Raw genomic sequence first — 26581 nt, forward strand, 5'->3', positions numbered from 1 at the left:
AAACGTCCAAGTCAAAGAAAAACTAATTTTCTATTTTCTTTCCATAAAGTCTTTTCCTCTTCTCCACATGTAGATTAACTTCATTACTATATATACTAGGTGATTCTCTTATAAAAATTTATAAAGTTAATACATAATAATTAATTAATATTTTAATTTAAATTATTTATAATTAAATACTAATTTCATTTTAATTAGATATGTTATTTTGGATATATAATATTTAGTTTGTTTGATTACTATTTCTATATATTAGATTTCATTTAGCACTTCTCTAAATTCAACTATATATAGTATTTTTCTAGATAAATTAAAGTTTTGAATAATTTTGTTATTTGTCTTAGATTTGTAAATATATTTTAGGACGATTATAATGTTTGAAATTTTATATAAAGTTGTATTTGACCAAAACTAATTATCTTAATAAAAAGAGAGCGTTGTATAAAAATAAAATGAATGTGTGTGTTTTTGGTCACCAAAGCAAAACAATTACAGCTGATTTAAGTTGTCAAAGTGGAGTTTTTTTAACAATTCTTAAAGACGAAACTAATAATTTTAATTAATCTAGTGATTCAATGCTCTTTTATTTTTATTTTTTTCAAGAAATTGGACAAATGGTTTTGAGAAAAAATGGCTTTCGCAAAACATAAATATTTTTTGGACAAATGGGTTATAAAGTTTCCTTTGACGTATGGGAAACCAAACGTGTTTGTCTTTTGTAGATCTATAGTATCCTAGGTGATTTCTGAAGAAACCAAAAAATCACATGGGTTTCCTCATACGTGTTTGTCTTTTGAAGAAACCAAACAACCTCTTATCAACCGATTTCTACAGGTTTTTGGTCTGCTGACTGCTGTAAATTAAAACAAACCAACACAGTTTACAGTTTTACTTATGAAGATTTAGGATTAGTAGTTTCAAAAAAAAATATTTAGGATTAGTAGTACTCATATTTTGCCTTTATAATTAACCAAATAGTATATATTATGCTCCATATATGATATATGTCATATTCTAAAACGCGGTGGTTTGACCTGAAAATACGGCTGATAAACGTTAGATGGTTGTGAATAGTGGTGGTATCAATCTAACCGAATAAAAAAAATCGGGTGCTAAGAAAAACCTCAAGTTTTTGTTCATTTCAAACTATGAATCAAATGCTCTACATGAGATCTATAACATAGATACTACAACAACAGGAAAAAACAAAGAAATGATGGGAAATCGAGAAAAAAATCAGTAGCCGTCGTGATTGAAATTGCTAAAAAAATAAACCGTATCAAGAAGAAGTTGATTGTTTAGTGACGAATTCGCCTCTCATGAAATGAAAACTAAAAAAATATAAGATTTTCACCCAACATTGCTTGAACCTAAGCTAGGGTGTGGTAATTAAAGAAAGACCCTAGACGATCACACCAACTCGCTTTTCTCGTATGAAATAACTAGGCGCTAGGCGTCAGCCAACCATCGCACACGTTGCGTCTTAGCACATTTTCGAATATTGGATATATACAATAAATAACTTTGTTCATTTCATTAATGATATAAATCATATAATAATATTCCTGAGTTAAGTTATCCTCGAATGTGAGACTACAATAAGTTAGGCCATATTTTCAATGTTTTCTATTTTCTCTTTGAAATAGAGGAATTTATAATATATATGTTTTTGTTTTCATTCTATTTCTTTATTTTTTCCTCTAAAAATATTCTTAATTTTTTTATTTTACAAATAGTATTTTTTATTTGTAAAAACTAAAGTCTAGCCCAAATTATTTTCACTTTTACAAGATTTATGATATTGTTTCAACTAGAAGCTCCTTTAAAAGACTATTATGTGAATAAAAAGTGTGATTATATTTATTTTTAAATTATTTTTGTTTAGAAATATTTAATTTTTGTCATAATTATAAAGATAAAAATATAAGGGATCGTTTTATAAATAAGAGATTATACTTCGGTTATATAAGAATGATATTTTTTTTTCTAAATATAGAAGGAAAATAACAATCTCTATTTTTAAAAAGAGTTAATTAAACCAAAAATCTAAAACAGTACAAATGTAAGAGGTTCAAATACTCTAATATCTAGGGATAAATGTGTATATTGCTGATTATGGTTGTTTTGGTAGGAGGTGCAAATATCCTTAAAATGTGATGGGATAAATTTTTTATGTTATAATGTTTTAGAAGTAAAAATAGCGATAAATTAAAGATGTTCGTGTTAAAAGTTAGTGTGGTTTTTATCATGTTTTATGATTGCAATTTTATCCATTGATAGTTTTTTATCAGATGTTATGCCATCCTTATTTTTTTTTTGGGTAAAATGTTATGCTATTCTTTGACAAGAATATTTTTATAGGAAAATACAAAACATTATTTTGGTCAAATCTCAAAATATTTTTTAATATAAATATCTATTTAATATAAATGGTAACATGCTAAAATAATAATATATGTATGAAATAAGAAACTGGTAAAAGAAATACTATTAGAGCAGCTCCAACAATGAGTTATAAGAAGGTTCTTACAATTAAAGAAAAATGAAAAATATTAAAAACAAAAAAAAGAGTGTACAAAAGTTCTTAAACCTCATCTTTTATGAACCTATTAGTAAACCCCAAATAACATGTGTCATTCAACTGCTTTTCAACCTATAAGTATAATATTGATCTTTTTTTTTCTTTTAAAACCCAAGAGGATTTCTAATTACTGATAATGTTACTCTTATAATGAGAAAAAAATGTGCATGTAGATTTTAGAGTCAGACATTTATGCATGGTATTTAATTTTCTTGGTACACTGTACCAATTAAAAAAGAAGTAGTTCATGGACTGCCGCTGCCCAAATGTAGTGTGACTGACTGACTGGTGATGAGGAAATAATCAAATGAAAAACACGAGAATTTGACATTCAACAAAAAATAGAGAGCATGAAAGTGATGTGTACTTATTTTCCTAAAGAAAACAAGTGAAATCTTTGACTAAGCCATTTCCCACGAGACTTTGTCAAAGTGATTGATCACGAGGCCACCACACATACTTTTTTTCGAACACAATCACCACACTGCACATACCTATATAACATATTCTTATGGGAAGAAAATTGTACACTAGACTGCAGATCGAATACTACCACTATTTTCGGTGTTTGAAATTTACTCATATTTTATGGATATCTAACTTTTTATTTTTTTGCTCAGGTTTTTCGATATTCAAAAAATTTGCGAATATTGTTCAAATATCTCATTTACTTTGTTCAGTATAAATAAAATTTAAAAAACATATATGTTTGTTTTCAAAAAATATCTTTTACATAATATAAACTATAAAGAGAGACTAGTGAAACTATATGTTTCATAAATTTCAAAATTAATTAAATATTTTTACAAAACATAAAATTTTAGAAGAACTATAGTTCTTATAAAGATTATTCATTTCGTAATTTAATATTTATATAAGTAATTATAAATAAAACTAATAAATCTGTATTTAAATATTAATTATACAAAATTATGATATCAAACTTCTATTTTTAATTATACATATACATATATCTGTATAAAAATTGGTAGATCATATATCGGTTTTAATAGATATTGATTTTTAATATTTACTTTACTTCGATGACTTACAAATATCCAGATTTTTTTTAGTTGAATCAAAACAAGTAACAAATTAAATAAAAATAACGGATAAAATATTCAGCGCTATACACAAGAATCTAATATTTTCAACAAAAACATGCGAGACAGTGGCAACAAAAATTGGAATTTTTATGGGGCAGCGGGTTAATTTGGTGTGGCATTTTCCAAGACAATATGTAAGAGGCTTCCGAAAATGAAAATATAGAGCTACACACTTCATGTGTTAGAAAAAAAAAAGAGCTACACACTTCACGAATCAGCAAATTATATACCAGATACATAGCTGTTAGAGTCGTAAAATGGGTGTATGATTCCTTACTACTGATGTATATAATATCCGACATATTATTATCAACTTGAGGATTGTGCGTAGCCGAAAATGTAGTGCAGTTATATGCTTTACGAAATACATTACAACAGCAGAGTGAGCAGACTAGTGTAATATCAAAGTTGGGCCGGCCTAACTTCTAGAAAAAGTTTGCAATATCCTACTCAGAGCATCTAGAAAAGATTTTATATTTTATAATTTGCAAAATTCTATATTTAAAGTTTCAAAATATTCTTTTCCAAAAATAAAATTCCAAACGTAACTTCTAAACTATTTGTAATTTATTTTATAATCTTTATATTTGTCATAACTAATGTAGATCTATAAATCGTTTATAAATAACTAGAATATATATAAAACATATTACAATAATATTATTTAATAAAATCTTATAATACAATATAAAATTATATCTGTTATGCTCTATTTTCGGTTATGAAAAATTTGTTTGGATAATATTTCAAAGATTTTAGAGGTCTTAGAGCAAATTTACCAGACCATTAGTGTTGTTGTAATATTTAAATGTGTGTAATAATTTTTGTTTTCATGTACTTTTTTAAAAAAAGTTTTTTTTTGTTAAGTATCTTCTGTAATATTCTTGTTGCCGAATTCTATTTTTAAAATAATATAAATTTTATTTAATTTTATCAGTAAACCTTGAATCTATTAAAAATATAAAATTATGAGATATAAAAATTTAAAGATCAAAACGATAAAATTATCTAAGAATCATAAATGTGATGTATAATTAATTTAAAAATTAAAATGCAAATAAAAGATAAAACTTCAAATTAAATAATTTCAAAACTCTAAATTTGAAATTTTAAAATTTTGAATTTCTTTTTGGAATTTTGAAAACTCTATATTTGAAATTATAAAGTTTCTTTTGAAAATGCTCTCATAAATATAAATTTATGCCATCATTCTTATTATAATTTTTTACAATGTCCTATATAGAACTATATTTTTTTGTAAATAATCGAAATGCTCTAAGCGACTGGGACCGGTTCTTTTGCTTGTGCCACAAAACCGGGCCTGAAGGTGCATCGAATCGAGTTCACACACACACACATATATATTATATATATATTGTTATATTTTATTTGTATACTACTCCCTCCATTTCATTTTATTTGTCGTTCTAGACTTCGGCACACAGATTAATAAAACATTTAATTTTGTATATTTACTAGATAAAAACATCATTACCAATACACCTAATCCAATAGAAAAATAGATTAAAATAAAAAATCAATAAATTTTGCATTGAAATCATAGAACGACACTTATTTTGAAACGAAAATTTTGCTCCAAAGCGACATATAAGTTGAAACGGAGGGAGTACTAAATAATATCCTATATAAGTATGAGATGGAGTCGCTACCCGAGAAGATTTTTCAGTGATTTCATGGTTTATTCAAAGAGGTTAAATCTATCAACAATATTATTTCATTAAATATTCATTAATAATTGATAAAAGGGTGTCTTATAGTGTAAGATATAAAAATAAGCAGCTCTGTTTACTAATAGGATACTATTAGTTTACCTCGTATATCAGTAGAGAAGCAAGACCTAATGAAGAGACTAGGGGGAGTTTATGTTATCATCATACTGTATCATGTCTCTCCCTAGAGGTAAACCCCCACAACTTCTCAGCTCTAATTTATGAGCTTAAAATAACCATTTGGTAATGAATTGCGAAATTAGTGTATCAATTATAGTTGTAACAAATTGTGGCTTTGTTGACAAATGTTGAAGTGAATTCAAATTGATATTTTCAGATACTTCTCTAGTTAAAACTTGGATAAAAAAATGTTGTGTGAAAGACAAGATTATGCTAATCTCTATCTTTCTTACGGAAGCTGAAACAGTGAGATCTGCTTTTGGACCTTTTGTGGAGGCTGTAAAATTCTCGAATCTACATGATTGGCTTGTTTGTTGAGAGCATCAAGGGAACATTGTATCGTCCTCCTCCATACCATCTTCATGCTTCCTTAACATTTTTTTGGCCTCATGTGCAAGAATCAAGAAACAATGTGTTATAAAGCCAGATCATTTAGACATATATGTCCTCTTTTGCACTGGGCAAGCCTAATGAAACATTTCTCCGACATAAACCTTCAAATTTGTAAAGATAATTAAATCCCCAAATTATTGAATTCTTTCTTTACTTGTCTAAACCCTCTAAAATCTTAGGACCGGCCCTGCCTCTTTCCAATTTGAACTTGTTCTTGTTATGTTTATCAGCATTTATCATTTATGTCTTATAAGTTTATACGTGAAGTTCTTATCGGATGCTCATATGTTTAACTAGAGTTTTTTTTGGGGAAAATCGCATAAAAAACCCTCAAAGTGTCAGTTACTAGCACTTTAAACCTTGAAGTTTTTTCACTAACACTTTTAACTTTCAAAGTGACATTTGTATCATAAAAAACCTCCAAATCAAAAAATTGACCGGTTCAGCAGGTAATTTTTCAAAAATAATTATTTAATTAATAAAATAAACAAAATAAATAAATAAAAATCCAAAAATAAATAAAAATCGAAACTTTTAATAAAATTTACAAAAAAAAAAAAAAAATTAAAAAAAAATTAAAATTTTAGAAAATTAAATAAATATATTAAAATTAAATTATTTTCTAAATATTAATAAAAATAACTAAAAAATTAATAATAAATAAGATTAAATTTAAATAGAGAAGAACTAAATAAAAAGTTCACAGTTTTTTTTTTAAAATGGAAAATATAAAACTCAAATTCACGATGATGGTTTCTCACATAACCATTAACAATGACGATAATTGTCATATCTCCAATGATAGTTTCCAACATCATCTTAAAAATGACAAAAAAATATTTTTCAAACTTTTGAATTTTCATCTTTTTGAAATATATGAATTTTTTATTTTCTGTTTTTAGTTTGATCTCATTTATTTTTGAATTTTAATTTTCTAAATAATAATTAATTTCGGATTTTTTTCTAACTTTTTGATTCTTATGTAATTATATATTAATTAATAAAAATCAGAAAATTAGAAAAAAATCAGAAAATTAATTAAAATTTAGAAAATTAAAATTCAAAACTAAATGAGATCAAATTAAAAAAACAGAAAAATAAAAATTCATATATTTCAAAAAAAAAGAAAATTCAAAAGTTTGAAAAAGATTTTGTTTTGTCATTTTCAAGATGATGTTGGAAACTATAGTTGGAGATATGACAATTATCGTCATTGTTAATGGTTATGTGAGAAACCATCATCGTCACTAGTGATTTGAATTTTATATTTTCCATTTTTAAAAAAAATTGTGAACTTTTTATTTAGTTATTCTCTATTTAAATTTAATCTTATTTATTATTAACTTTTTAGTTATTTTATTAATATTTTAGAAAATAATTTAATTTTTAATATATTTATTTAATTTTCTAAAATTTTAATTTATTTTTTGATTTTTTTTTCCATTATTGTAAATTTTATTAGAATTTTCGATTTTTATTTATTTTTGGATTTTTATTTATTTATTTTGTTTATTTTATTAATTAAATAATTATTTTTAAAAAATTACCTGCTGAACCGGTCAATTTTTTGATTTTAAGGTTTTTTATGATACAAATGTCACTTTGAAGATTAAAAGTGTTAGTGAAAAAACTTCAAGGTTTAAAGTGTTAGTAAGTGACACTTTGAGGATTTTTTATGCCATTTTCCCGTTTTTTTTGTTATTGAACAAACACCATCACCAACCAACGTCTAACTACTAAAAATCCATGAATAAGACATGAAAATCGTGTTACAACTTACAATACAAACAGATTGTTTTGTTTAAAAAAAAAAGGAAAATTCTTAAGGATCCGGGTCGGAGTTATACTATAATCTAATTACAATGTCGATAACGGGTCGGATCGTGGTCTCACCAACCACACCAACAAGGTTGGTGAGAGACTATAGTAGGCTACATCTCACCGTCCGTATCTTCTCAAAATGATATAAACGGTGCAAAAAGCTTTTACAACACTACACCCATAACACGGGATCAAAACTACACCAACCATAAAAACCGAAGGAGTGTTAGCACGAGAAGAGCGGACAAAACAGAGAGCGAGTCGAACTCCGAGTCACACGGCGAGTTATTCTCCTCCATTCACTCTTTATCTCAATATATCCCTCATCTTCTCCTCGTTACTCTGCTCTTCTCTCCTCAAGATCTTGAACCCTCTCTCGTTCATTTAACAGGTTTGTTTTCTTGTTCATCCATTGTTGCTCTGTCTCCGTTTTGATCTTTAAACTGTGTTGGTACCTTACATGTAACAACACGTTCTTGATTTGTAATCTTTTGTTTGTGTTGTTAAATCTTACATAACTAAGTTCATGTTTTTAGATCTTGATTGTGTCGGTGCTTACACGGTGTACTAATCTTTTGGATCTTCTTATTTTTTCTGTATTTCAAGAAATGGAAACGTTCCTATTCACATCTGAATCAGTCAACGAGGGACATCCCGACAAGCTCTGCGACCAGGTTTCCGACGCCATCCTCGATGCTTGTTTAGAACAAGACCCTGAAAGCAAAGTCGCTTGCGAGACATGCACAAAGACCAACATGGTTATGGTGTTCGGTGAGATCACAACCTCTGCTAAAGTAGACTACGAGAAGATCGTTAGATCCACTTGCAGGGAGATTGGTTTCATCTCAGCCGATGTTGGTCTTGACGCTGACAAGTGCAATGTCTTGGTCAACATTGAGCAACAGAGTCCCGACATTGCTCAGGGAGTTCACGGTCATTTGACCAAGAAGCCTGAAGATATCGGAGCTGGTGATCAGGGACATATGTTTGGTTACGCTACTGATGAGACACCTGAGCTTATGCCTTTGACTCATGTCTTGGCCACCAAGCTTGGTGCTAAGCTTACTGAAGTGAGGAAGAACAAGACTTGTCCCTGGTTGAGACCTGATGGTAAGACGCAAGTCACGGTCGAGTACAAGAACGATGGTGGAGCTATGATTCCCATTAGAGTCCACACGGTTTTAATCTCAACTCAACATGATGAAACTGTCACCAACGATGAGATTGCTGCTGACTTGAAGGAGCATGTGATCAAGCCGGTTATTCCTGCTAAGTACCTTGATGAGAACACCATCTTTCACCTTAACCCATCTGGTCGTTTTGTCATCGGAGGGCCTCACGGTGATGCTGGACTCACGGGGAGGAAGATCATCATCGACACTTATGGTGGTTGGGGTGCTCATGGTGGAGGTGCTTTCTCAGGGAAAGACCCCACCAAGGTTGATAGAAGCGGTGCCTACATCGTTAGGCAAGCTGCAAAGAGTGTGGTTGCAGCTGGACTCGCACGCCGCTGTATAGTCCAGGTGTCATACGCCATCGGTGTCCCTGAGCCTCTCTCGGTGTTTGTTGATACTTACAAGACCGGAACTATCCCAGACAAGGACATACTTGTGTTGATCAAGGAGGCCTTTGACTTCAGGCCGGGCATGATGGCTATTAACCTTGACTTGAAGAGAGGAGGTAACTTCAGGTTCCAGAAAACAGCTGCTTATGGCCATTTTGGACGTGAAGACCCTGATTTCACTTGGGAGGTCATCAAACCACTTAAGCCAAAGGCTTAAACAAAACAAAAAAAACAAAAGGTACCATTATTATTGCAAAAGATTTGAATAATCCCTTTACACTCACATATGTCTTTGCTGCCATTTGAACTTGGAACACAAGGCGAATGAACAGAAGATTTGAATTTCATGTTTTGAATTTCTGCCTCTCTTTTTTTATTTTTCTTTCTTTCTTAATATATCTTGTATTGTAATTTTGATTGTGTAATCAAGAAATCCATCGTTGTACGTAGTAGTAAACATTATGGTTATGTATTAATATGCAAAATTTCTCAATATATGAAAGGATCCGCTATATTTGTTTTTTTTATCCTCACATTTGATTATTTTTTCTTGTCTAAAGCTTTTATATATAAAGTCAGATTACAAGCATTACAAAGATACCACGCTGACTGTTGCATGAAACAAAACCAGACTCTAAAGCCGGCTACCGTATACAACGATACTAGAGTCTAAACCTAAGGATTTGTCGGAAACAAACTCTAGATACAAAGATAACCAACACGAGGAGGGTAAATCCTTACAATTATTAGCAACAACACAACCTACCACTAAACATTGATAGTCGACTGAAACTCCCACAGTCCAGGGATAAGACGGAGTAGCGCAGGAGATGCGGAACAATCAAGCTCACAAGTCACAGCCGAGAGATCTACGACCAAAGGCGGAAGAGACTCTAAGCAAAAAGAACCCACGAAAAACTAGTTCAAAACCAACGATTATCGAAAACATAAGAACCAAGAACGAGAATCTAAATCCTATCCACCTATAATTTTCAACTTGAAAGAGTCAAGAGGTTATCCCCATATTTGATTTAATTATAGTATATTGTGTCAAAAATAAAAAATAATAATTCGAATCCTGCATACTGAAAAATTAAATTTTAGACATGAAACTGATACGTGAACCGAAAATGTAGGCTGGTAACACGTAACTAGTCTAAATCCATTTTGCTATGGACCGGAATATTCCTGTTTATTAAAAAAATTGAGATTTTTTTTTTAAATGTCATGTAGGTCATTCCATCAAACATACAGTAAATGTTAAACTAATATTCCATTTGTTTATGAATAAGTGTCATTTTGATATTTTTCACACAAATTAAAAAAATGACGAAAATATATGTAAGTTATTATTAATTTCACCACTCTAACCAATAGTATCTTTGTAATACTATTTCAGAAATCAGTTTCTCATGTGTCGTTAATTCCTATGATAATTAATTATAATTGTATCCTTAATTAATTAAATATATAATTACATTATTAAAATATTTTCTCTTTCCTTTTTATTTAGATTTCCATTTTATTTATTTTTTCCAAATAACCTATATAATAAAATTTTATAAAATTTTAAAACGAAATTATATTTTATATATAATGTGTCATAGAAAAGGAAAGTTGACAAAATCATTTTGATTTTAAAATAAAAATAATCTCTCCTTTTAAAAGATAATCTTAAACAGCATAATATATACTTTAAAAGTAGTACGTATTTTATTAAAACTAATATACTTCTCAAATTATTAAAAATAATTTAAATAACATAAAATAAAATAAAAATCTTTAATGATTTTATTTAATTAAGTTTCCTATTTGTTTTCAAATAAAATTTATTATAAAGAAAAAATTATAAAATTTTAAAAGAAAATATTTTATTCATAATGGGATTTCAATAAAAGTAAGGTTAATAAAATTAATCTTGATATAAGGTAAGTAAATAATTTTTATTAATTTATTGATAATGTATTTTATGTAACTTCGTACATATCATCACTTTAATTTTCTAAATTGTTTTTTTTTTGCAAATCAACATATACCAAAAAAAAAAAAAAAATATACTTACACATCTAATACAATTATTATTTGACTGAATTATATTAAAAATAGTTCTACTTTAATTTGAAAAAAATATATGTAACATAATATACCCAGAAAAAGAGTAAGTAAACCAATCAAAATTCTTTTAATATCACCTAGTTTGAGATAAATAAAATTATTTATAAAATCAATGGAGACTGCAATTAATTTTCATATGAAAGTAAGTTTCATTTGTATTAGAATTGTAAAGTGATATTTTTGTGTAACATGAAAAAAAAGTTAGAATGACACTTATTATGAAACACATGGAGTATAAAATTGATTACATACATAAAAATGTCATTTTCTTAGATTATAAAATATTAAAGAAAACATATACCAATGCAACATATGCTAAATCTCTAACCTATAGAAAACTCTATATTAATTTCGAATGCAGTTCACAAATAGTCTTTTTGTGTCCAAATATTCAAATTAAATCTAAATAAAATTTATATTAGCGTGATTACACAAGTTGTATTTTATATTGTATATAGTTTAATTTCTAAAACCTTAAAATTTATATGTATTTTAATGTAAACATCTTTTAAATGAGACTTTTACTCATAATGATTGTATGATTATTTGTAGCTTGGTATATAAAAAAAATTAAACCAATGATCACAAATTTTGCAGTGTGATATTTTCAACAGTTTTAGTAATTTATAGTCATTTAAAAAGTCAAAATATAACTAGAAAATTTTATTATATGATTAATGCGAATGTTTAATTTATTTAATAATATAAAATAAAAATGATATAGGATACACAATTTATTATCAAATATTTATTATTAAAATTATTAATTATCATATATATATACATATATATATATATATATATATATATTATCATATTAGGTAATTATGTGGCATTTATTTAAATAAAAAGTAATAATGTTTTTAGATAAAAATTAATTTTATGATTAATTAATTAAAATATACTATATGTTTAGATAGACCAATTTATTTTTCTAAAAACTAATAACTATTTTAATGATGACACATGCCATAACTCAAATGTTGTAATTTTTCTCAAATAATTTTAAAGTAAAATAAAACTTTGTAGTTGCTACTGATCATTGTATATAACCCCTTTAAAATATACTTTGGATTCGATTTTAAATGGAAATTGTTCACATTTCCATTTAATGCATGAGATTGTATCTTCTTCACATTTTTTCTTTACAACGAATAACATCGTATCTTTGGAATGACGATCACCATTTTATGAGTAGCAGTAAACTATCTTCTTTCTAGTGTAGAGAGTAGTAACAACAGCCATTACCTCCTCTCGAATTGCACTGCATTTTCTAAGTTTGAGGTCGACGCAAATTTTCATAGTTGAATAGAACAAGTTGCTTGACTAATTGTTTTGCGAGAATTGGAGACAGTTAATGGCGAATTTTAAAATTCGAGACTATCAAGTTTCCAGTGGTGGACGTCTACATTCTACCGGGTTTGGTATCATCTCTGTCTTCTTTTTTTCTGCAGGTCCGGCGGGTGTGGCAGTTTCTTTGGCTATCTCCTTTCCAAATAAAGAGCTCGGTACAGCTAATGGACATCTTTGGTTTGAGATGGTGGAAGGCTCGTCTCTCCGATTCAAGACAGGATCTGAACACATCCGAATGAAACATTGGCTTTGGCTCCCAAAAATTTTATAGAAGTTTTACATAGGAATAGACCCATAAACATTGATATTGGCCCCCAAATTTTTAGAGTTCTTAAGAAATGTTTCAAACCAAAGATAGTGGTAGTGATAGTGATAGTGATCTCTGTAATTTTCAAACAAAGTTGTGGTGTTTTTTCGTTGTGGCGGGACTGATGTGGTTGTAGCATCGTACTTTTCTGGCGAGGCTGCGGTGACTCTAATTGTGGCGGGTCTGATCTGGTTGAAGTTTCGTACTTTCCAAGCGAAGCTGCGACGTGTTCATTATGGCGGGATTGATGTGGTTGGAGTTTTCTACTCTTTAGTCGTGGTATGGAGATCTGTGACATCTTGTTTGTTTTAAGGTGATTTATTGGTTGTTGTTGTACTGTTTGTTCATTGTGTTTTAATTGTGCTGTATATTTCGGTTTTTCTGTTTTTTTATAATGTCTCTGTATTTCTGTCAAAAATTAAAAGTTGGCATAAATTTAATATTTTACCAAAAAAAATTTAGAGGCAATCCATCAAGAAAAAATTAGAAACTAGATCAAACTGATTTACTGTTAGATAGAACTTATTTAATTGACTAGTACAAATTGTATTTTATTTTCAAAACTATGTATATATATAATATCCTTATTTTTTTTCATCCGATGCAATATGATATATATATTCTATATCTTTAGACCTTTAGACATTTATTTATTTTGGATCTTGGTGACAGCCCGAAGGAAAGCAGCTTTTTATTACTATAGCTATTTTTGTTTACATTAGTTATTTGCCCCCCGACAGAATGTAATATTCATTCCCATTTTCGAATCCAATGAACACTTCATATGTTACATCATCGCATGCATTAAAACTTAATGGTTAATCTGATTAAAAAAAAATGGGCTGAATTGGTTAAAAAGCTGGTAGTTTAAAAAAATTGTTTCAGAAATAGTATTTACAAAATCAAATTGTTTGAAATGCGGCGAATTGAGTGGAATAGTCATTTCAACTGGTGATTATTAGTTCAAGTATAGAAATGAAAACTTTAATATAATAAAAACTATTGATAATAATTAATTTAAAATAAGGAAAAAAATCTAAACATTCTTATTTTTAGATGTTTCATAAATCACATTATCCATGAATAGCTCAGCTGAGAAATGTGTTTGCTAATCTTTGTTCATAACAAGAGCACACTTAACCCTGGAGGCAAGAGGAGGTTACGAATTGGTTAGGAGCTTTATGAATCTATATCAAGAACAAACTCAATTTTCCCACCAGACTGTATATTTTAAAACATATGTTTTAATGGAATGCATGCACCCAAATAATATAACTATTGATAATCTCAAATTATCAGGAGCAAATAATTGAGGAATTATTTTTAAAATAATAGAAGCAAATCAATAATGAAGTTGGTTCTATTTGGAAAATGAATATTTTTGCCGGACAGACGGTCCCGCAACCGTGGATCATTAAGACTCATACCACCGTTACCGACAAATATAGTGAAAGCTTATGTTTTCATATTTTTACAAGTATAATCATTTTTTATTTTAAAAATCGAATAATATGAAACATTTTCCTTTCGGGGACATCTGATCAGTTTAATTTGGTTAGGAAATATAAATTTAATTTGGCCTAAGACCTTGATTGGTACTTTGAAACTATCTTAGGCATAAATCAGACGGTTAGTCTACGCCTACCGAGTTAACAGAAAATCAGAAATTAATCAAGAATTAATCAGAAATTAGTTTTTGCATATTTCTTAATTTTTTGTAGAAATCAATACAATTAAAACAGCAGTCTTTTTTTGAAATCCAATTAAACTTTAAAAATAATTTTAGGAGACTGCCACTGCCTATTAATTAACTATGTTAATCATTTTAAAACAGAAATAACAAATAATCGTATTGTTAGAAGATATTTAGGATTCCATTTCTTTTGTCATTTTATAATTAACTATACCAATAAATGTCAGCTGTATATATCTAAATTAGTTCTTATCGTACGTTACTGAGATTTTAATTTTTTTTATTCTAGCATATTCATTTAAGTATATCAATAAAATACTAGACAAGAAACTAATAAAAATTCTTATGTATGTGAACATTACAAATGGATTTATGATACTGAGCACTCATTAGTATAGATTTTGTATTTCATGTATCTAAAATAGATAAATAATACTCAAAATGCCAAATATAATTAAAAGATATATTGTTTCTCTACCGAAATATTCACAATAAACTAATTTATATGTTAAATTTAGCTATTTTTAAATGCATTATTCAAATTTATATTTAATATATTAATTTTTTATATTTTGAAATTTTAAAGTATATAATATATTTCAAGTTATTATAAACGGATTATCCAAACCAGAACCAAATCTAAAAAAATCTAAACTGAGCCCAAACTGAAATTTATAAATACCTAATAGAACTCAAATCTTGATGAAATTTATTATATACTTCAAAATCTCAAAATATAAAAATTACATATTAAATATAAATTTGAATAATGTATTTTAAAATAGCTAAACTTAACGTATAAATTGGTTTGATTTGAATAATTAGTTAACAATATCAAAATTTGTAACCTTTAAAATAAGCATACTAATTGGTTATAAAATTATTAATCATACCCAAATTATTGAAAATAATCCTAAAACGGAATCAAACCAGAATTGACCTCAATATTTTATCGGCTTCATAATATTTTATCTGAACAAAACCGGAAACAAAATAATAAAACCAAAACCAAATTCATAAATAACCAAACGGTTCTTATTACTCTTGAACCGAGAAATCAAAAACAAAACCAAACTAAAATAAAACCAAAAACAAAAAAAAAGCTGGAACTAAACTGATACACAAAATGACTTTGTCTAAACATATTAGTGAACAAAGAGACGGGTTAACAAACTATCAACAAAAAAAGTAGTTCCGCGCTTTCAAAGTGCGGGTCAAAATCTAGTATGTATGTTAAAGCTTTATATGTGAGTCATATCACTAATAATTTAAATAGTCATGTGGAAATAGGTTTTACATATAGGAGATGTCATGGGTTCGAACAATTCCAAGCCTAGTTTTTGTTTTAATTTTTTTCTTTTATTAATGGAAAATTTGTAATTAAATTGTCTTTTTCCTTTTAGAGTTTTCGCTTCTGCAAAGTTTTTAATGGCTGCCTCATGCCTTTTTAACTTAATACTTCGTTTTCTTGCAGATTTTTATCATTTATGCTTAACTTCAATTTTCAAGCGTTTAAAACCTTAAAACCCAAAAATTTTCAAAGAATCCGATTTTTTGGCCGAGTTTAATGGAATCACCACGGCTCTTCACCGACAGCGTTGCACCGCCGTTTAATCAGCTGTGTTGGCCGCGTTTCGAACACAGGGTACAGCTGACGAAGAAGAAATAACAGTATGCTATAGAATTAATATGTTACAGAAGCAATTTTAAATTATCATAAAAGTTATTATATAATATATTTATTATGGTTTGATATATAAAATTACATTATTTTAAATTGTGTTTTGTTTGATTCTCTATTAGATTTAAAATAAATTTATAACAATCTGTATAATTTGATATATTTTCTGTTAGGAAGAAATAGAAAACAAAAACCAAGTGTTAATGAAATCAAATATAACCATTAATATTCTAAAAACCATGCACATATATTGTTAAGAAAAACATGCACATATTTAAATATTCAGAAAATAACTAAATCATCATAATTTATTTTTTCTTTGTTTTCAATTGTTTAAAATTAAGATGCTTTGTAATTTAAATGCATAAAAGTAAGTAGATAATTATTTTTTAAAATATATTGTTATTTTAGCATGAAATTATAATTTTAGTTATAAATTTTTTAACCAATTTGATTATTAAATTTGAAACATATTGATTGTAACAATTTCTATTAACTGAACTACTTGTTTTCTTAGGTCTTGATTAATGCAACTGATGACAAAACAGTAGCAGTATGTTCTAGAAGTTATATGCTGCAAAAGTAGTTTGATAGAAGTTTTATGCTGCAAAAGTAGTTTGATGTCATAAATCTATTTAACAAAGTGATTGGTACAACACTACATGTATTATATATATAAATATTATAAAACATTTTTATATAACATTTAATTTCTTTATGTCTAAATAATATAGATATATTTATATTTATAATATATATATATATATATATATATATTTAATTTTATACTTTTATTTACAATAATAAATATTATTTAATTATAATTATAATTTATTTTTAAATGTAAATTATTATTCTTAAAATTTGAAAATAGATTATTTTTATTTTTCAAATATATGACATATAATTTATTTATTTCTAAACAATATATATATATATATATATATATATATATATATATATATTAAGTTTTATAGTTTATTTAAAATAATAAATCATATATAGTTATATTTTTAATTTCTTTTTAAATGTAAATTATTATTCTTTTTAGGAATTAAAATGAAGCTTCTCTAGAAGTTTCTTCATATCACTGAACAAAAATTGTTCCTTAATGGCTCTAACTTGTGATTACTGTAGTAGTTTCTATTTCCATTCTATCGAGTATGTCTTCGAAATCTTTTGTTTCCTTTGTAAAATTAATGTTCAGTGAACCTTTTATAATATAAGTAGCTGCACACAAAAATAGTACTCAAGATATATATATCTGTTTATTTATATCTACTTTATTAAAACAGCAACATAACCTAGTGATATAGGTTTGATCAAATTATTTTAATATAATAATTAAAATATCTTAGTAATCATTTTAAAAAATTATTTTACACAAATATGATTTCAAAGAAAAAAATAGATATGAAAATTAAGTTTCTAAAAATGTAAAACAAAAATATACCCACCTTTCGGCATGCGGATCAAAATCTAGTTTTAAATTAATTTTGGATGACAGGTAGCTATTCGGTTCCTTGTCAATTTTTTCCCAAATATTTTGTCCTTATAAATACTATAGCATGAATATCATCTTCATTGTTTCTTGTTTTTATATCCAAATTACATTTAATTTATTCGAAACTAAATTAAATAACAATAAATAATTTAAATTTAAAATTTAGAATTTAAATCTAACATTTAAAATTTATTATATTACAAATATGAAATTTTTAAATAATAATTCATTATAACCAAATAATAATTAAACATTGAAAAGTAAACATATAAAACCATAGTTATGGAGCTTTCAGATTGGAATTAGGATTATTCAAGTCGGTTCTTATCAAGTTCTGATTTATGTGTAGAAATCTTTTGATATCTGGATTGCTTTTGTGTCGTTTTTTTTTGTCGATTCTGATTGGCATTTTAGAATCTGGGAAAAATGCCCATGACAAAGTAGATCTGATAAAGCTTACCTCTTATATGAGTACTAGATTTTGACCCGCGCTTTGGAAGCGCGGAATATTTTACGATGAAAAATTTCACTAATAACTTAACAAATATTTTGGTAATTTTTAAAGAGTGTATATTTAAAATATTTTTGCATTTAAATCAGTGTTTTTAAATTCAACCCGATTGTGATTATACATGTTAATCCGGAGATCTGACAATTCAATTTAGGTTTTTAAAATATTCATATTAAAAAAATCACTAAAACCTAAGACTAACCGATTGAACTGATGGATGACCGATATGTAATCTAATTGGATTTATATTGTAATAGTTTCATATTTTGTAGTCTTATAATCCAAATTTTAAAGTTCATTATTTTGCAATTTATGAAATTATAACGTTTCTACAAAATTTTAAAGAAAAAATGATAGATATAAAATAACTAAGATTAATTATTGTATTGTTTGGAAACATTGATAGTAGTATAAAAATATATTGTTTGGAAACATTGATAGTATTATAAAGAAATAAGTATATTGTTTGGAAACATGGATAGTAGTATAAAGAAAGGAACATTAGTGATTTAATGTAGGTTTAACTATAAAGTATAAATGTGTATTTAATTTAAAAACTTACAAAATAAATGTTAGGTCCAACAGAATGTTTCTGTTTTAATAAGATAGATATGATAAATGTATGTGAATTAAATATCTAATGAATGTATTTATTTACACTGTTATGAAACACACATCTAGCATTTCCTTGGCCCTATCATAATAATGTTCGCATTTCCATCAAGTATGATGTAACTTAAAGGAATACTAGATTTTGACCCGCCCTTGAAAGGGCGGGGTTTTTTTTTGTTGTTTTTTCAGTATAAAAATTAACTATTATTCGTTTTAATTATATAAACCGTAACATGATCAAATTTCAATTATGCGGGTTTGTAATAGTGTGTACAGTATGGCGAAATTTAAAATGCGTCATACAACCGTTTTGTGTTTGTAATAAGTTAAACAATGTTTTATCCGAAATTCTTACTTGGGCTATTATATAATTTTAAAGATTTATAATTATATAAAATATTGCTAAAAAGCGCGGGTTGTTTTCACTTATTAACCGAAAATTAATTTACAAATTACTATTATTTTTGTTTCAAATCATAACAATTGAATTTTTATGTTTTTATTATTTGTTTTTTCTCTTCAAAATAAAAATAAATAAAACAAATATTTGGTCAAGAGTAATTCGAATGAATTTATAATTTTTTATTAAAGAACATATAATTTAAAAGTTTTTTTTGAAAATAATGTTGAGTTTTAAGAAGTGTTTTCATATTCGACCTAGATCTGTTGAACTGGAAGACCCGTACCATGTATATAATCTAGTTCGGATTTAATGAAAAAATCATTAATTAAAAATCCGATAAAACCCGGTAAAACCCAAAAGTTTATTATTAACCTGTGATCTAATACCAATGATCAAATAAAACATAAAATATCTTATAGTATTTTGTTTTTTAATTAAATTAATCATATACTTTTTAATAATACATAAATTTGTGGTCTTTAAACTTTGATGATATTTTTATTATGTCATCCAAATAAAAAAGATAATATAAAAACTTATTAATATGACAATATTAGTTTATTTTTGTTATTAATGACCTATTATAAGTTTGTATTTTTCTATTTTTTATTTTAGATTTAAAATTAAATTTATGATACATAGATTTAAGAAAATAACATTATAGTGTCATTATGTTTTTTTATTCATTTAGTTTCAGAATATATATGTCTAATATTTGAACATAAAATATTTATATTAAATAAAAGTAACATATTTTATAAATATGTGTAAGCCCATTATTTGTTGATCCATTAAAATATATTTCTGCAGGCCTAAAACTAAAAGACTCAAATGCCATTAATGAATTTTATTAATCATTTGTAAAAATAAGGGTAGTTTTGGAAAACTTAAAACATTCATTAATTGTATAATTTAGGAATGATCCTGTTTTAATGGTATTGATACAAAAGAAAATTGATAATCCCAATATTCGATTAATCATTACAATTTTACATACTACGGTTAACACATTTTCTAATTTCTGAACACACTCTCGTTTAACAGTTTCCTTCAATCAACCTTTCGAAAGAAGAAGAGAAAATAGGAAGAAAAGATAAGGCTGGGGGTAGATTTTGAAGATTACGAGACGCAGCGGTATGTAGTAGGCCATGGCAACCAGTTTTGAAACCACTTGTCCTTTTATCAGTCAATTTTGTTGAATGAGATCTTAACCTAAGATTTTCCATAAATTCATAGTATGTAAGTATATCACACGAGAGCAACGTAATAATGCTAGTGAGGTTTTTATATTTTAGGCTGCTTAACTCTTTGAGAGTTTAGGTGCGTGGACCACCCTCTTCATTATGTATTTTTTTGAGTGGGTCCAAATAGTGAATCTCATTTCCATCATAAACGCTTATAATATATGCCAAACTCATGTCCATCCATCCCCACACCTCTCTCTCTCTCACACAATCTGCATTTATATACTCCACTCTTCTTTGCCATTTCACACAAAAGAAGAAACCAACACAAAATGGGTAGCTATCTGATCTCTCTTCTCCCAGTTGTCCTCATGTTGGTGTTATTAGGATCCTCAGTAGATGCTTATTGGCCACCATCACCTGGTTACTGGCCAAGCTCCAAGGTTGGACCCGTGAGCTTCTACAAAGGTTTTAGGAATCTTTGGGGTCCTCAGCATCAGAGAATGGACCAAAATGCTCTTAACCTCTGGCTTGATAGAGCCTCAGGTACTACGAATTCATCTCTGCTTTATTTTCTCAAATGTGTATTTCAAATTTGATTTGAAGCGTATGTCTTTTTATTAATAATGTACTTGGGGATGTGTGTGTATATATAGGAAGTGGATTCAAGTCAGTGAAGCCATTCAGATCAGGTTACTTTGGAGCATCCATTAAACTCCAACCTGGCTACACTGCTGGAGTCATCACATCTCTCTATGTGAGAGCTAAACTTTCTTAATTAGGACTTCTAGTTACATTTATTATGATCTTAACTAAAATTAATCAAATAAAATTTATGCAGCTATCAAATAATGAGGCACATCCAGGCTTCCATGATGAAGTGGACATTGAATTTTTGGGGACAACATTTGGAAAACCATACACACTTCAGACAAATGTGTACATTAGTGGAAGTGGTGATGGCAAAATTATTGGTCGTGAAATGAAGTATCGCTTGTGGTTTGATCCCACTTCAGGTTTTCACCATTATGCTATTCTTTGGAACCCTAAAGAAATCATGTAAGCCATCTTTCACTTAATTGTCTCGTACAAAATACTTTTTAGGTTCTTAAGAGAGAAAGCTATAAACTTTATTTTCTTGGCCTCGGACCTAGGTGGATGAATTTAGTCGAGCCATGTAGTAAACAAAAAAGTTAACTTTTATCATAAATGCAATAGTTTCCGTAGGGTGTCACTATTCGGGCAAGGAGAGTTGTAAGTAGAGACAAACAAGACAGAGACAATGACCGTACGACGTTGGACAATCATACTTTATTTATTTTTTAGAAATAATTATTATTATTTTTTTTTTGCTAAAATTTGGTGTAGAAATAATTATTGATATTCTCTTTTTTTTTTGAACAAATTATTGATATTCTCATGTGATTCGTATTTGGGTCTAACCAAAGTGCAAGCTTTACTAATTGCTTTTAGTTCTTCTGATGAGTCCTGGTGCGACCACATCGATGGGACACAACACCATATACATTAACTGTTTTGGATTTACTTTGTTTAAAATCTAACAGTTTTATTATTTTATACAAATGTTTTTTGGTGCAATTGTTAAAAATTTTATACAAATGTTACTATACAACATACATATTTTCCTATCTAAGCATATTATTTTCTCCATCTACGATTTCAGATTTTTGGTAGATGATATTCCAATAAGAAGATACCCAAAGAAGAGTGCGGCCACATTTCCTTTAAGACCAATGTGGCTTTATGGCTCCATATGGGACGCTTCTTCTTGGGCAACGGAAGATGGTAAATACAAAGCCGACTATAAATATCAACCTTTTACTGCCAAATACACCAACTTTAAAGCCATCGGTTGTACTGCTTATTCGTCAGCATGGTGCCATCCCGTGTCGGCTTCACCATACCGTTCTGGTGGGTTAACCCGAAAGCAATACCAAGCTATGAGATGGGTTCAAACACATAGCATGGTATACGACTATTGCAAAGATTATAAGCGAGACCATTCTCTAACGCCGGAATGTTGGCGTTAGGAAAAAATCCAGGGCAGTTTCGAAGTTCCAGAATTTTAATTAAATCAAAGGAAGTACAACAAAAGCTTGGTAATTTTTTGGGACTTCTTCTGCTACTATATTATTGTGGTTTTTGTTTCACAAAATAAAAGTTCTTTTTTTTGCTTATAATCGTTGTGTAATGTGTAAATGTTTCAAATACAATGTTGTTGATCAACTTTGAATCATAAAAAAAATTGTTTGAAAGGTTTTCGTATTTCCATACCACTTATCACATTTACCGCGTCAATTTGTATACCAATAATAGCCCTGTTCATTTCATTTGAGCCAAACTAAAACAAGATCCATCAAAGAAACGATTGAGAAAGAAAAAAAAAATGTCTGGAGAAATTGTGAAATCCGCAGGTAGCGAAAGTAACAGTGTTTTGTCACCTTATTATCTCCATCCATCTGACAACCCTGGAGTATCCATCTCGTCTGTCCAGTTGACAGGAGAGAACTATGGAGAGTGGTCGTCGGAGTTGGAGAACGCGCTTCGTGCGAAGCGAAAGATCGGCTTCATTGACGGCACCCTGAAGATGCCGAGTGAGTCAGATCAGCCAGTAGAAGCAGAGAAGTGGAGGACGGTGAACTCTATGATCGTAGGATGGGTGAGGGCGTCTCTAACACCGGCGATCAGGTCTACCGTAACTTTCACGCCAGACGCAAACAAGTTGTGGTGCGATTTAAAGAGGAGGTTCTCTGTTGGAAACGCGGTGCGTGTACATCAGTTAAAGGCAGAGTTAGCAGCGTGCAAGCAAGATGGGTCCAGTGTTATGGACTACTTTGGTCGTTTGGTGCTCAAGTGGGAGGAACTTCTCAACTACAAACCGATTCCTAAGTGCTCATGTGGTGCTTCAGAGAAGTTCATGGCGGTGTACGAGGAAGAGAAAGTTCACACCTTTCTGATGGGGCTAGACGATGCACGTTTCGGTAATGTATGTACTAACATTATCGGCGTGGAACCCTTACCTGAGCTCAATTCAGTGTACCAGAGGGTCGTGAGAGAAGAAAGGCGTCTGCTGATAACCAGAACCGAAGCAAAACAGGATGCAGTCGGGTTTCTAGCTAAAACTGATGGAAGTCCGAGTGATGTTGCTTCGATGAGTAATCTGATGGCGTCTGCTACACGTAATCGTGGAAGCTCGCTTGTGTGTAGTCATTGTAGCAGACCTGGTCATGAAAAGAAGGACTGCTGGCAAATTGTTGGCTTCCCAAAATGGTGGATAGAGCGTAATCAGAACGGTGACAGAGGAGGTGGATGCAGCAGAGGAAGAGGGCGAGGTCGCGGTCAGACGAGAGCTAATGCAGCTCAAGCAACGACCGGTGGAGCTCCAGGTTTTACCAGTGAGCAATGGGCCTCTCTAGCTGCTTTACTTGAGCAGCAAAAGGCAAATCTGATTCCTGATAAGTTAAATGGTAAGCAACAGACCGGTGAGGTGATCCTTGACACCAGAGCATCTCATCACATTACCGGTGATCTAGCTCTACTTACCGATACTGTTGATATCATTAACTGTCCTGTAAGCTTCGCAGATGGTAGTCAAGTTCTCGCATCTAAGAGTGGTTCTCTTAGATTGTCAGACAAGATTACTCTGTTGCATGTTATGTTTGTGCCTAATCTAAATTGCACTCTCTTGTCTGTCGCCAAGCTACTGAAACAGACCGGTTGTCTAGCTGTTTTTACTGATACTCTATGCATGTTGCAGGACCGTTTTACGAGGACCCTGATTGGAGCAGGTGAAGAAAGGGATGGCGTTTATGTTTATCGGAATGTTACTATGGCACGAGGCTACAGAATCAAAGCCGCTGAGGACAAGACACTGTGGCATCGGAGATTAGGACATCCTGCTTTTGGTGTTTTAGGAAGTTTACCATTTGTTTCTGGTGTTTTAGACAATAAGGATAAGTTTGGTGGTTGTGATATCTGTTTCAAATCAAAACAAACTCGAGGGGTGTTTTCTGAGAGTATTAATAAAGCTTCAGTTCCATTTGAATTAATACATGTTGATTTGTGGGGTCCTTATCGAAAACAAGCTTCCTGCGGTGCCGTGTACTTTCTTACGATTGTAGATGAATTCTCACGAGCTGTATGGATACATCTGCTGCTTGAGAAAAGTGAAGTCAAGACAGTGTTGCCAAATTTCTGCAAACTGGTTCAGCGACAGTTTGGTCATTCAGTACAGAAGGTGAGGAGTGATAATGGCACTGAGTTTGTCTGTCTATCCAAATACTTCGAAGACAGTGGCATCATTCATCAAACGTCATGCGTAGCTACCCCACAGCAGAATGGCCGAGTCGAGAGAAAGCATCGGCATATTCTCAACGTGGCTAGATCGTTGCTGTTCCAAGCAGACCTTCCTACCAAGTTCTGGGGCGAAAGTGTGCTTGTTGCGGCTCATGTTATCAACAGAACACCTTCCAGCTTTCTTCACGGGAAAACACCTTATGAATGCTTGTATGGCAAGGCACCTAACTACGAAGACATCAAGGTGTTTGGTTGCTTGAGTTTCGCGCACAAGAAGTCTCGTGACAAGGATAAATTCAAGGAGAGAAGCCGGAGATGCATTATGGTGGGCTACCCATATGGTAAGCGAGGGTGGAAACTCTACGATCTTGAAAGCCACGAGTTCTTCGTATCACGGGATGTTGTTTTCAGAGAAGATACATTCCCATATCGTGACAGTATAAAGGAGCCAGGTGTCGGTGAAGTCGTGCCGATTGCTCGCGACACAGGGGTGTTTCTTGAAGATTCAACATCTGTGGACTCCAGGGGGAGTGTAGTTACAGTTGTGACAGAGACTGTAACACCAAGTGTAGTAGCGACTGATGGAGTTGAAGCGACTAAACCCGTCACAGAAACAGAGTCAGTGCAGTCTAAGCCGGATGGGATACATGCTACTGAGGAACAGTTGTTGGGAAGAGGACATCGAGTGTCTCAACCCTCTGTCAGACTCAAAGACTACGTGACATACAACTCACAATGTCTCACCGATAAACATAACGCCACTCCAATCTCACCTGCAACTGCTCCATCAAAGTCCTCTAAGACGGTCTCAGGTAACACGTCCTCCTATCCTCTATCAGCATATGTTACTGACGCCGTATTTTCCAGGAAACATCAAGTGTTTCTCGCAGTCATAACAGAAGGAACAGAACCAAAGAACTTCAAAGAGGCTATGTTGGATCCCAAATTCAGAGATGCAATGTCAGTAGAGGTGCATGTGCTTGAAGAACAGGAGACATGGGATGTTACTGAACTTCCTAGAGGAAAGAAAGCACTGGCATGTATGTGGATCTATAAGTACAAATACAATGCCGATGTCACTGTGGAAAGACCAAAGGCTCGGCTGGTAGTCTGTGGGAACAGACAAGTGGAGGGTGAAGACTATGACGAGACTTTTGCTTCCGTAGCCAAGCTAACTACGGTGCGAACTCTCTTGGAAGTAGCGGTTGCTAGAAACTGGGAAGTACACCAGATGGACGTGCACAATGCATTCCTCCATGGCGACTTGAAGGAAGAAGTATACATGCAAATGCCTCCTGGATTCCAAGCTAAAGCGCCTGGTAAAGTATGCAGACTGAAACGATCTCTTTACGGGTTGAAACAGGCACCAAGATGTTGGTTTGCAAAACTCACATCAGCTTTGAAGAAGTTTGGGTTCAAGCCACAGAGCATTGCGTGTACTGATATATGTCGACGATTTGATCCTGACCGGTAACGATGTTGTGATGATGAGTAAATTCAAAGTGTACTTGAATGAGTGCTTCAAA

General features: G+C 30.1%; 2 protein-coding genes across 3 annotated transcripts; both read left to right on the forward strand.

Moving 5' to 3' along the window:
* Positions 1 to 8038: 8038 nt before the first annotated feature.
* Positions 8039 to 9918, forward strand: LOC108847942 (S-adenosylmethionine synthase 3). Its single transcript, XM_018621320.2, has 2 exons — positions 8039 to 8202; positions 8418 to 9918. The coding sequence occupies exon 2, from the start codon at positions 8420 to 8422 to the stop codon at positions 9590 to 9592; it is 1173 nt and encodes a 390-aa protein (XP_018476822.1). The 5' UTR covers positions 8039 to 8202; positions 8418 to 8419; the 3' UTR covers positions 9593 to 9918.
* An 11063-nt stretch (positions 9919 to 20981) lies between these two features.
* LOC108844421 (probable xyloglucan endotransglucosylase/hydrolase protein 32) lies at positions 20982 to 22985 on the forward strand. Of its 2 annotated transcripts, XM_018617684.2 has the most exons (5): positions 20982 to 21284; positions 21395 to 21495; positions 21580 to 21797; positions 22423 to 22544; positions 22632 to 22985. In XM_018617684.2, the coding sequence occupies exons 1-5, from the start codon at positions 21071 to 21073 to the stop codon at positions 22787 to 22789; spliced, it is 813 nt and encodes a 270-aa protein (XP_018473186.1). In that variant the 5' UTR covers positions 20982 to 21070; the 3' UTR covers positions 22790 to 22985. The 2 variants fall into 2 exon arrangements, with proteins under 2 accessions (XP_018473186.1, XP_018473185.1); XM_018617683.2 differs by having other exon boundaries at positions 20983 to 21284; positions 22423 to 22985.
* The last annotated feature ends 3596 nt before the right edge of the window (positions 22986 to 26581 follow it).

The sequence above is a fragment of the Raphanus sativus genome, chromosome 3 (assembly GCF_000801105.2).
Source record: "Raphanus sativus cultivar WK10039 chromosome 3, ASM80110v3, whole genome shotgun sequence".
In the NCBI taxonomy this organism is placed as follows: domain Eukaryota; kingdom Viridiplantae; phylum Streptophyta; class Magnoliopsida; order Brassicales; family Brassicaceae; genus Raphanus; species Raphanus sativus.

What these genes read in the sequence shown, in the direction of transcription:
- LOC108844421 (XM_018617683.2), top strand. Translation starts at nt 21,071, where the DNA reads ATGGGTAGCTATCTGATCTCTCTTCTCCCAGTTGTCCTCATGTTGGTG. An exon ending in GAGTCATCACATCTCTCTAT is followed by an intron (nt 21,496 to 21,579) that starts GTGAGAGCTAAA and finishes AAATTTATGCAG; the next exon opens with CTATCAAATAATGAGGCACA. An exon ending in TGGAACCCTAAAGAAATCAT is followed by an intron (nt 21,798 to 22,422) that starts GTAAGCCATCTT and finishes CTACGATTTCAG; the next exon opens with ATTTTTGGTAGATGATATTC.
- LOC108847942 (XM_018621320.2), top strand. Translation starts at nt 8,420, where the DNA reads ATGGAAACGTTCCTATTCACATCTGAATCAGTCAACGAGGGACATCCC.